This window comes from Cetorhinus maximus, chromosome 8 (assembly GCF_964194155.1).
Source record: "Cetorhinus maximus chromosome 8, sCetMax3.hap1.1, whole genome shotgun sequence".
NCBI lineage: Eukaryota > Metazoa > Chordata > Chondrichthyes > Lamniformes > Cetorhinidae > Cetorhinus > Cetorhinus maximus.
In genome coordinates, this window is record NC_135886.1 from 61603399 (window position 1) to 61616192 (window position 12794).

At 43.5% G+C, this 12794-nt stretch overlaps 1 protein-coding gene across 1 annotated transcript in view; it reads right to left on the reverse strand.

Annotated features, from left to right (window-relative positions):
* Positions 1–5709: 5709 nt before the first annotated feature.
* LOC144683663 (glycine receptor subunit alpha-4-like) overlaps positions 5710–12794 on the reverse strand; it is a 145311-nt gene continuing 138226 nt past the window's right edge. Inside the window, exon 11 of the mRNA XM_078546916.1 lies at positions 5710–5991. Coding sequence (XP_078403042.1) covers positions 5710–5991 — 282 coding nt within the window. The remainder of the gene's footprint in view (positions 5992–12794) is intronic.

A 12794-nucleotide genomic window follows, 5' to 3' on the forward strand; every position in this document is an offset into this window, starting at 1 on the left:
TCACACTCGGTCAAATGCTGCCTTGATGTGAGGAGCAGTCACTCTCACCTCACCTCTTATCATTATATTGTGACAAGTTTACAAATAAATTCTTATTCTCAATTTGGATATGGGAAATATAAAAGGAGGGAAATGTGAATGAATGATTGGACTGAATTCCATCTGTGGCCCTTATACAATGATCTCCAATTCCTCACCCCGTTTTACCTGAAGGTTAATTTGGTCTTTATTTCCTGAGTGCAGAGACACAGGAAGTATGTGTAAATGTTTAGTAATCCATCAGTTCTATATCAGCTGTCACATTTCAAGAGGTATTTGAAAACAAAAGGCAGTAATTTCCTGCTGGTTTTGGGAAACATTCACAATGATAGAGAATAAACTCTGGCCGGGATTTTCCAGCCCTGACACCAGTGGGCATCATCACCGGCGGGACAGGAACATTTGGGGAACTGTTGGTCACCATGGATTTACCCACTAGCAGCTTTGTCGACAGTATAAAGAAACCTTGAAGCAGGTTTCCGGGAGGCAGGCGTGTGGTGAGTGCAAAATGCATGTCCTGTCTGTGTGTTATGAGCTCTGTACTGGGATAGGGAACCAGCTCTTTAAAAACACATGGATTGCACATTTCAGGAGGTAGTCACCCCACAGCTGAAGGATGTCAGGCAGAGTGTGACCTGGCAAGTAGTGCGGGAGTCCCCTGAGGGCATTTTATAGTTAGGGGAATAGACAGGATTTTCTGTGATATAAACACAGATATAAACCCAAGATGATATATTGCCTCCCTCTACCAGTATCAAGGTCATTATTGGATGGCTGCAGAGCATTCTGAGGGAGGAGAATGAGAATCCAGGAGCCATGGTCACCATTCGTATCAGCACCAATGACATTGGTAGAAAGAGAGATGAGGTCCTGCAGACAAGTTTTAGAGTAGGGTGTGATGCCGATGAATGTGTGGCTGGAGAGATGGTGTGGAAGAGACAGCTTTAGATTCCTGGCACTTTGGGACCAGTTCTTGGGGAGGTGGGACCTGTATAGGCTGACGGTTTGCACCTCAGTAGAGCTGTGACCAATGTCTTTGCAGGGTGTTTTGCTAGTTTAATTTTAGAGGGTTTAATCTAATTTGAGAGATGAGAATAAGGATGTAGCATTAAAAATGGCTGGGAAACAAGGTGCATAAAGGACTGAGGGGTTCAGATAGCACTAGAGTAAGAAATAGTAAGATATTGCAAAAAGGGGCAGAACTGGGTACTAATACTCCTGGATATAAGGTGTTCAAGAAAGTCAGGGAAAGAAAGGAGGAGAGGTGACAGTACTGTTAAGGAGAATATTACTCTCCTGGAGGGGTGACAGATTGAATTAATTTGGTTAGAGTTAAGAAACAATAAAGGTAGCATTACACTGCTGGGTGTATTCTATAGTTCACCAGGTACAAGGAATTTAGGGCTTTAATTATCCTAATACAAACTGGGATAGTAATAGTGTAAAGGGCAGAAAGGGGAAGAGTTTCTGAAATGTGTCCAGAAAGCATTTTTTGATCAGCCCAATGATTAAGTACGTATGCCTTTCCTGTGCCTAGTGAGGCAGACAAAGCACATGCTCATATCTGTTTCCATGGCTAGTTTTGCCTGGAACAGGTCACCAGCGGCTATAACTTGAGGGGCACCACTCCACATCAAGCATAGCTGACCAGGAGACTCTCCCATTCTTACCACCTGCCCTAGGCTTGGTCAGAAGGATTTACAGGCTGGTAACCAACCTGCTTGGCCATGTTATGAACACACTTTCCCATGGCCATCAAGTCCTTGGGTGGGATTTGAAACTAGAGCTTTTGGCTCAGGGATAGGGACATTACCCATTCTGCCACAAGACCTCCAAATGATTAAGGAAGTGCTGGATCAGTTTCTGGGGAATGAGGTCAAGTGGATCAACTGTGAGACAGGGACATTTAGGGAACAGTGTTCATAGTACCATAAGGATTAGATTAGATAGGGAAAAGGGTAAGAAGTATTCTAGAGTAAACATACTTAATAGAATGTGGAGCAATTTCAGTATATTGAGAATGGACCTGTCCCAGGTAAATTAGAATTAAAGATTGGCAGGAAAGTATGTGACAGAACAATGGGCTTCCTATAAAGGGGAGATCGTTGGGTATAGTCAATGTATTTCTCACAAGGGGAAGGATAGAACAACCAAAGTCAGAGCTCCCTGGATGATGAAACAGACAGAAAATAAGATCCAGCAGAAAAAATGTGCATAAGGCAGGTGCCAGGTTGATAATACAAGTGATAATGAGGCTGCATATGGAAAATACAGAGGAGAGGTGAAAAAGTAAATAAGAGAGGTAAAGAGACTGGTAGCTAACATAAAAATGAATCTAAAGTCATCCAAAGGCATAGAAATAGGAACAGTGTAGTAATAGTTGGGGCAGGCCAATTAGAGACTGAAAAGGGGAACTTACCCTGGAGGCTGAGGGCATGGCTGAGGCATCTGCCTTTACCAAGAATGGAGATGCTGTAAAAGCCATAGTGAAGGAGGAGGTAATTTAGATACTGGATGAAAAGGTAAAGCAGAGGTATTAGAAAGTTGCTATGTCAACAGGAGCAGAGGAAACGTTGAGGGAAGTAAAGGTGGAAATTGTAAAGGCATTGGCTATAATCTTCATATCTTCCTTAGATATAGGGGTGGTGCAGAGGGCTGAGAATTGCAAATGTTACACCCTTGTTGAAAAGAAAAGTGCAGGGATAAACCCAGCAACTACAGGCCAATGAGTTTAACCTCAGTGTTGGGAAAGCTTTTAGAAGCTATTATCTGGGATTAAATTAATAGTCACTTGGACAAAGGTGGATTAATTAAAGAAAGCGGTATGGATTTGTTAAAGGCAAATCGTGTTTAATTAAAATAAAACAGAAAGTGCCAGAAAAACTCAGCCGGCCTGGCAGCATCTGTGGAGAGAGAAACAGAGTTAATGTTTTGAAAGTTAACTCTCCTTTGGAACTTTTGGAGTGAAATTGGCTGAGTGACAGGAAACAGAGAAGTTGTGGATTTTTGGACTGGGGGAAGCTATACCATGAGGTTCCCCGGGGATAACTGCTTTTTAACTCTGTCACTGAAGGTGAGTGGAGGTAATGTTTTTGCCCATTTGTTAATCTGTTTGTCTGTGAACAATATATCTCAAAGACTAATGAATGGATTTCAACAAAGCTTGGTACACAGATAGGGTATAGCCCAAGGAAGAACTGATTAGCTTTTGGTGAAGATGCAGGTCCAGATTCAGACTCTAGAATGTTTTGAAGGATCCAGTAGCATTGGAAGATAGTGTGAATTGACCTTTTTTAAATAATGCGGTGGATTGTTTTATTTAGAATGTTGTTGATTGTGTTAAAATATTATGGATATTCTCAGCTGCTAGGGTGGAGTTTGTCACAGCTGTCAAAATGTGAGCAGAGTTTTTAGAGCAGGTTGCTGGATGTGTATTGGTCTGAAGCCTCCTCAGTGAGATGGAAGCTCTTTAAAAATGATTATTTTGCTCAGCTTTTTAGTCACAAAGCACCAACCCAGCAGGGAAAAGCCTCAGGAAGAGCTGTGTAATTTTAATAACAGTGAGTTAACACAGCATGATGGAGGTCTGCGACATACTGAGTGCCCGCGTCAGCTGTCTTGAATGAATCAATGACTCAGAACTGGGTGCACGGGGCATAATTTCAAAATTTGAAACCAAACTTAAAAGTATTGTGAACAATGGAGAGAAGAGTCATTGTGAACTGTGAGGAGGATAGTGATTGTGAACTGTGGGGAGGATAGTGATTGTGAACTGTGGGGAGGATAGTGATTGTGAACTGTGGGGAGGATAGTGATTGTGACCTGTGGGGAGGATAGTGATTGTGACCTGTGAGGAAGATAGTCATTGTGAACTGTGAGGAAGATAGTGATTGTGAACAGTGGAGAGGATAGTGATTGTGAACAGTGGGGAGGATAGTGATTGTGAACAGTGAGGAGGATAGTGATTGTGAACAGTGAGGAGGATAGTGATTGTGAACAGTGAGGAGGATAGTGATTGTGAACAGTGAGGAGGATAGTGATTGTGAACAGTGAGGAGGATAGTGATTGTGAACAGTGAGGAGGATAGTGATTGTGAACAGTGAGGAGGATAGTGATTGTGAACAGTGGAGAGGATAGTGATTGTGAACAGTGGAGAGGATAGTGATTGTGAACTGTGGAGAGGATAGTGATTGTGAACTGTGGAGAGGATAGTGATTGTGAACTGTGGAGAGGATAGTGATTGTGAACTGTGGAGAGGATAGTGATTGTGAACTGTAAGGAAGATAGTGATTGTGAACTGTGAGGAGGATAGTGATTGTGACCTGTGGAGGGTTTAGTGAATGTGAATTGAGAGGAGGATAGTGATAAATTTCAAGAGGACCAAGAGGGATGGTGAAATGTTCGGATGTGTGACCGGAGAAATTTAACGTAGAGATATGTGAAGTGATAGATTTTGGTAGGAAGAATGAAGAACGGCAATATAAAACAAAGGATCTAAATTAAAGGGTGTGGTGCAGGAACAGAAGGACCAAGGAGCTATATATGCACAAATGGTTGAAGGTGGAAAAGCAAGTTGAGAAAGCAGTTAATAATGTAAATGGGATCCTGGGTTTTATAGTAGAGACAGAATGACTAGCAAGGAAGTTATATAACTTTACAAAGTTATATAACTTTACAGTGTCCAGTTCTGGGCCCCACACTGTGGGAAGGATGTGAAGACGTTAGAGACGGTGTTGAAAAGAATCACAAGAATGGTTTGAGGGTTAAGGAACATCAGTTACATGGATAGATTGGAGAGGCTGGGTTTGTTCTCCTTGGAGAGGAGGAGATTTGACTGAGGTATTGAGGGGTTTGGACAGAAGAGACAGGGGGAACAGAGGACAGCAATTTAAGGTGATTGGAAGTGTGCTGGAGGCAGAGTCAATCATGGCTTTCAAAAGATAATTGGATAAGCACCTGAAGAGAAACGAATTGCAGGGCTATAGGGAAAGGGTGGGGAATGGGACCGGCTAAAAATTGCTCTTGCAGAGAGCCAGAACAGACTTGATGGGCAGAATGGCCTCTTTCTGTGCTGTAGCCATTCTATGATTCTACAACAGGAATGTACTGATATAGATAACAGACTGTAATAACAGTAATTGGGGACACACTGTAGGTCAGAAACCACATCTTGCCCAATATGTTTGAGTTCCACTTTAGACATGGTACAGCTGGACTTAACACACTAGATGGATTCAGTATGATGGACCAATGAGACACTTCACACATCATTCGATCCAATAGCTTGCTTATTGAGTATGTGTTAGTGTGTGTGTGTGGTGTGTGCATTTGTGCGTGCATATGCACGTGTGTATCTCTGTACCTGTGTATCTGGACGTGTGGGTGTCTGTGCCTGTGTGACTGTATGCTTATGTGTCTTTGTACCTATGTGACTGTATGCCTGTGTGTCTGTAGCTGTGTGACTGTATGCCTGTGTGTTCCTGTACTGTGGCTGCATGCCTGTGTATACCTGTACTTGTGTGACTTCATGCCTGTGTGTATCTGTACCTGTGTGACTATATGCCTGTGTGTCTGTACCTTTGTGACTATATGGCTGTGAGTCTCTGTACCTGAGTGACTATATGCCTGTGTGTAGCAGATTATTTCAGTAATAGATGCAATGGCGCTGATTTAAACCTCATGAATATCCCGATGCCGTATGATTTTATATGTCAGCCAATAAAAAATATTAAATATAAGAAATGTGAGCGGAAAGACAGCACGGGATATCCTGTCAATCTGTTTTGCTCTGTCCAAAAATCTCTGCCGGATGGACTCTGTGTCTCTCGGTGTGGGAAGCGGAGAGTTAAATGGGCTCAGTCCCTCCAGCTCGGTGCTGTCCTTCACTTGAACACAATGCCCCAGGCCGTAGCCACGGAAATAGAAGCGACTGTCCCTTTGGTGCTCCTCCTCCTGCTGTTTGCAAACAGAGTAAGAATATTACATTAGGCGGCTGACTCCTATTCACTCATCATCATTCTGTACCGGGGCTTGCATAGGATGGGCACTCAGTACAGATCACATCCTCTCTCACTAGAGTGTACGAGACTTGACCTCTCTCCCTGTAGAGTGTACATCCTTAACCTTTCTCACTAGAGTACATGAGACTTAACCTCTCTCACTAGAGTGTGCAAAAATTAACCTCTCTCTCTGGGGTGGTCATTCAGTCCTGACATTGTCCTCTTTCTCACTTGATTGGACACTCAGTACCAATCATATCCTCTCTCTATAGTGGTCACTCAGTTTTAGCTTTCTCCTCTCTCTGAAATGGACATTCAGTCCTGGTCTTCACCTCTCACTAGGGTGGGCGCTTAGTACTAAACTTATTCTCTCTCTTTAGGGTGTATCAGACATAACTTCTTTATGCTGGTCACTCAGTGCCAGCATTGTCCTCTATCTCTCTCTCTCTCTCTCGCATGGTGACTCAGCCCTGGCTCCTTTGTTCTCTCTCTCTTTCTCATGTGGTCACTCAGTCCTGGCTTTGTCCTCTCTCTCTCTCTCGTGTGGTCACTCAGTCCTGGCTTTGTCCTCTCTCTCTCTCTCTCTCTCCCTCCCTCTCTAGGGCAGTCACTCAGCCCTGGCTCCTTTGTTCTCTCTCTTTCTCTCTTTCTTTCTCGCGTGGTCACTCAGCCCTGCCTTTGTCCTCTCTCTCCCGGGTGGTTACTCAGTCCCGGCTTTGTCCTCTCTTTCTCTCTCTCTTATGGTCGCTCAGTCCTGGCTTCTTTTTTCTCTCTCTCTCTCTCTGTGTCTGTCTCTCAGGTGGTCACTCAGTCCCAGTTTAGTCCTCTCTCTCTCTCTGTCTCTTGGGTGGTCACTCAGTCTTGGCTTTGTCCTCTGTCTCGGGTGGTCACTCAGTCCTGGCTTTTTATTCTCCTCAGAACGTCCCCAAATTCTTCACAGTGGATGAATTACTTTTGAAGGGTAGTACCTGCAGCCCGAGGCCTATTTCAGCGTTACAGACAAATTGGCATAATTAGCTGACATGAAACTAAGAATATCATTTTCAAATCCTTCCCAGCTTGCTCAATGTAGTGAGTTGGTTTATTTCACAGGGTGATATGTTTACAGGGCATTGACAATCTGCTAACATACACAGCATGCAAAGATGTTCCAGGAAGTTCTCTCTACTGTCACGATACATCCGCTTTCTTTTTCACATGGACATGGAATGGAGAATATCCGGTTTCACAGCGACAGGCACACATCACAGACACAACATCAGAAGTTTACCCGGAAGCCTAGGTTGCAGAACTGAGTTAAAGTCCCAAATGTTTTCTCCCTGCTCCTCAGGCTGTACTCAGGCCCCAACAAATCACCACTTTCGATTCGGTGAGTCAGTCCCTGTCGTAGACATGGCCCAGTAAAAACAAAAGCAGAGAAAGTGGGAATTAAAGGGACCAAGTAGAACAACCCAAATTAAACCAACAGTAATCCCACAGTTACACCCAAACCAGAATTAATATTTCGCTGGTAACACATGGCACTCTAATCCAACACCCTTCAAACTCTTTCAAGTTATCAACAGTCACAGATTGCAACTCTTTCGAGTACAATCACAGTTCTTGGTTTTCTAGGAGTGGGACATGAACCCACAACCCTCTGATTCAAAGGTGAGGGTGCTATGAACTGAGCCACAGCTGACACCTCTCCAAACCAGAATTAAACTCTTTCGAGTTATCAACAGTCACAGATTGCAACTCTTTCGAGTACAATCACAGTTCTTGGTTTCCGGGAGTGGGACATGAACCCACAACCCTCTTATTCAAAGGTGAGGGTGCTATGAACTGAGCCACAGCTGACACCTCTCCAAACCAGAATTAAACTCTTTCGAGTTATCAACAGTCACAGATTGCAACTCTTTCGAGTACAATCACAGTTCTTGGTTTCCAGGAGTGGGACATGAACCCACAACCCTCTGATTCAAAGGTGAGGGTGCTATGAACTGAGCCACAGCTGACACCTCTCCAAACCAGAATTAAGCTGAAGGAAGCACATATCCTTCCAAATTGCTCCTTAATCCAAAGCACTTAAAGAGAGACATTAGTACTGCTGCATCTTGTTAGATCCTTTCATATGTTTCACCTGCTGCTTTCAGGCAATTTGGGAATGGTCAGTTTGTGTAAAACGTTTCTTTGTGAATTGCCACTGGGGCTGAGTCCATTGATCATCAGTCGGACCCCATTTGAGGGGAACTTCATGGCCTGACATTATGAAGAATTTTATAAAGAATGGGCCAGATTTTGATGAAAATATAATGGCGTCTGAATGACGCAAGTCACTAATAATGCACAAATTAGCCAACAACTTGTGAAAAGGTCAGCAATTGTCAGAAGTTGCGGTTGCTTGGCTCTGTTTCACAATTTGCTTCATTAAAATGGCATCTCATTCTTCACCTCCCTGTGATTTTCATTAAGTTGCTGCATTTGTACATTAATTGTCCAATAAATTCACCGCAGAAAGGTAAATCTGGTGATGAACAGTGTAAGTATGCTTAACTCTATGAAAATTGTGAATGACTTGCAATCAGCCTCTCTGGCCCAGAATGTGAACAATTATAACTGTGGAATCTCAATTTTCCAATTTTAAGTTGCTATAGAAAATTTAAAGTGCCAGGTTTGAAATTTAACTTTATTTTCTTAAATTACCAGTCCCTTTTTCTCTCTTCTAATCCTTCTTCTTTCCCTCTCCTTATTTCTCTCTGTATCTGATTTGACATTGAATTCACCACTCTCATTCCACCTCCTTCTCAGTCCATCCTCTGTTTCATTCTCAATCTTTAAATCTCATCGGTTAAGGGGAGACAGTGTTTGTGATATTATTCACAAAGGTCCCAGATGCCCTGTTGCCCTTGTAGCATCATTACCAGCTTGTATTCCCAGCAACATAATGGGCAAAAAATGTGTAAAACCTTAACCTGCCTGAATATGTGTAAATAATGGGGCATGTTGTGAAATGCTGCATCCAGCAAAATCTACCCCAATATCTACCCAAATACAGCATCCAATCAGAGTGCAACACAGTAATAAAGGATCATTGATAAACACTGCACAGACACTGCTGAATAGTGGCAGAAAAGGTTTTCAGGACCTATGATTGGGGGATCCAAGGAAGGATCAGCTAGATGGGCTGAATAACGATCCTTGTCATCTTATCCTTGTTGCAGGATTATGGGTTCATTCAGTGGTATATACTTGCTTTTAAATTTAATCATGTCACTTACCAAAAACAACAGCTTGTATGGATAGAACACCTTTAACATAATAAAACATCCCAAAAGGCTTCACGTACTAATCAAGAAAGTTTTGACACCAAGCCGCATAAGGCAATATCAGGCCAGATGACCTAAAGCTTGATTTTAAGGAGCATCTTAAAGGAGTATAGTGATCAGAGGTGAAGATGCTTCGGAAGGGAACTCCAGAACTTAGGACCCAGAAAGCTGATGGCATATTTACCAATTGTGGAGCGATTATAATTGGCGATGTGTAAGGGGCCAGAATTGGAGTAGCACAGATATCTCGGAGGGTTGTGGGGCTGGAAGACATTACAGAGTCAGGAAGGGGTGAGGCCATGGAGAGATTTGAAACCAAAGATGAAAGTTTAAAAAGAAAGCAACTACCTACTTTTCCACTGAGCTTTTACAAAGGCACCATGCCCACTGAAACACTTTAACAAGACAGGCACTGGGGAAAAGTCCATAAGAAATAGGAGCAGAAATTAGGCCATTCGGCCCATCGAGTCTACTCTGCCATTCAATCATGACTGATAAGTTTCTCAACCCCATTCTCCCGCCTTCTCCCCGTAACCTTTGATCCCCTTACCAATCAAGAACCTATCTATCTCGGTCTTAAATACACTCAATGACCTGGCCTCCAGAGCCTTCTGTGGCAATGAATTCCATAGATTCACCACTCTGGCTAAAGAAGTTTCTCCTCATCTCTGTTCTAAAAGGTCTTCCCTTTACTCTGAGGCTGTGCCCTCAGGTCCTAGTCTCTCCTACTAATGGAAACATCTTCCCCACGTCCACTCTATCCAGGCCTTTCAGTATTCTGTAAGTTTCAATCAGGTCCCCCCTCATCCTTCTAAACTCTCCATCGAGTATAGACACAGAGTCCTCAAACGTTCCTCATATGTTAAGCCTTTCATTCCTGGGATCATTCTTGTGAATCTCCTCTGGACCCTCTCCAGGGCCAGCACATCCTTCCTGAGATATGGGGCCCAAAATTGCTCACAATATTCTAAATGTGGTCTGACCAGAGCCTTATAAAGCTTCAGCAGCACATCCCTGCTTTTATATTCTAGTCCTTTCGAAATAAATGCCAACATTGCATTTGCCTTCTTAACTACCAGCTCAACCTGCAAGTTAACCTTAAGAGAATCCTGGACTAGGACTCCCAAGTCCCTTTGCACTCCAGATTTCAGAATTCTCTCCCCATTTAGAAAATAGTCTATGCCTCTATTCTTCCTACCAAAGTGCATGACCTCACACTTCCCCACGTTGTATTCCATCTGCCACTTCTTTGCCCATTCTCCTAACCTGTCCAAATCCTTCTGCAGCCTCCCTGCCTCCTCAATACTACCTGTCCATCCACCTATCTTTGTATCATCTGCAAACTTAGCCAGGATGCCCTCAGTTCCTTCATCTAGATCATTAATGTATAAAGTGAAAAGTTATGGTCCCAACACTGACCCCTGCGGAACTCCACTAGTCACCGGCCGCCATCCTGAGAAGGACCTCCTTATCCCCACTCTCTGCCTCCTGCCAGAAAGCCAATCTTCTATCCATGCTAGTACCTTGCCTCTAACACCATGGGCTCTTATCTTACTGAGCAGCATCCTGTGCGGCACCTTGTCAAAGGCCTTCTGGAAGTCCAAGTAGATAACATCCATTGTCTCTCCTTTGTCTAACCTACTTGTTACCTCCTCAAAGAATTCTAACAGATTTGTCAGGCATGACCTCCCCATGATGAAACCATGCTGACTTTGCCCGATTTTACCATGCACTTCCAAGTATTCTGAAATCTCATCCTTAATAATGGACTCTAAAATCTTACCAACGACCGAGGTCAGGCTAATCGGCCTGTAATTTCCCGCCTTTTGCCTCACTCCCTTCTTAAACAGGGGGGTTACATTAGCGATTTTCCAGTCCTCTGGGACCCTCCCTGACTCCAGTGATTCCTGAAAGATCACCACTAACGCCTCCACTATCTCTTCAGCTATCTCCTTCAGAATTCTGGGGTGTAATCCATCTGGTCCAGGTGATTTATCCACCTTCAGACCTTTCAGTTTTCCTAGCACCTTCTCCTTGGTAATGGCCACCATACTCACCTCTGCCCCCCGACTCTCTTGAACTTTGGGGATGTCACTCGTGTCTTCCACTGTGAAGACTGACGCAAAATACCTTTTCAGTTCATCCGCCATTTCTTTGTTCCCACTACTACTTCTCCAGCGTCATTTTCCAGCGGCCCAATGTCCACTTTTGCCTCTCTCTTACCCTTTATATATCTAAAAAAACTCTTGCAATCTTCTTTTATATTACTGGCTAGTTTACCCTCATATTTAATCTTCTCCCTCCTTATTTCTTTTTTAGTTGTCCTCTGTTGGTCTTTGTAGGCTTCCCAATCCCCTGGTTTCCCACTGCTCTTTGCCGCATTGTGTGCTTTCTCTTTAGCTTTTATGCTGTCTCTGACTTCCCTTGTCAGCCATGGTTGCCTCGTCCTCCCTTTAGTATGCTTCTTCTTCCTAGGGATGAATTTTGCTGTGTCTCCCAAATTACTCCCAGAAACTCCTGTCATTGTTGTTCCACTGTCTTTCCTGCTAGGCTCATCTCCCAGTCAATTCTGGCCAGCTCCTCCCTCATGCCTCTGTAGTTGCCTTTATTCAACAGTAATACCGTTACATCTGATTCCAGCTTTTTCCTCTCAAATTGCAGGGTAAATTCTATCATATAATGGTCACTTCCTCTTAAGGGTTCCTTCACCTTAAGCTCCCTTATCAAATCTGCCTCATTACGCATCACTAAATCTAGAATTGCCTGTTCCCTAGTGGGCTCCACCACAAGCTGTTCCAAAAAGCCATCTCGTAGACATTCCACAAATTCCTTTTCTTGGGATCCACTACCAACCTGATTTTCCCAGTCTACCTGCATATTGAAATCCCCCATGATCACTGTAACCTTGCCTTTCTTACACGCCTTTTCTATCTCCTGGTGTATCTTGTGCCCCACATCCTGACTACTGTTCGGAGGCCTGTATATAACTCCCATTATGGTTTTTTTACCTTTGCAGTTCCTCAATTCTACCCATACAGATTCTACATCATCTGACCCTACATCATTTCTCGCTATCGATTTAATTTCATTTCTTACTAACAAAGCAACCCCACCCCCTCTGCCAACCTGCTTATCTTTTCGATAGGATGTATATCCTTGGATATTTAGCTCCCAGTCCTGATCCCCTTGCAGCCATGTCTCCGTCATGCCCACCACATCATACCTGCCAATTTCAATCTGTGCCACAAGCTCATTTACCTTATTTCGTATACTGCTTGCATTCAGATAGAGCACTTTCAGTCCTGTATTTCCCATCCCCTTTCTCATTGTCGTCCCTTTATCTGATGTGCTTGAAGTTAGATTCCTAGCCCTTTCCAAACACTCTGTCCTATTTTGTGTTCTGGAGAATTTAATAGCCTCTCCTGGGCTCTCCTTTCTTTTCAGTTTT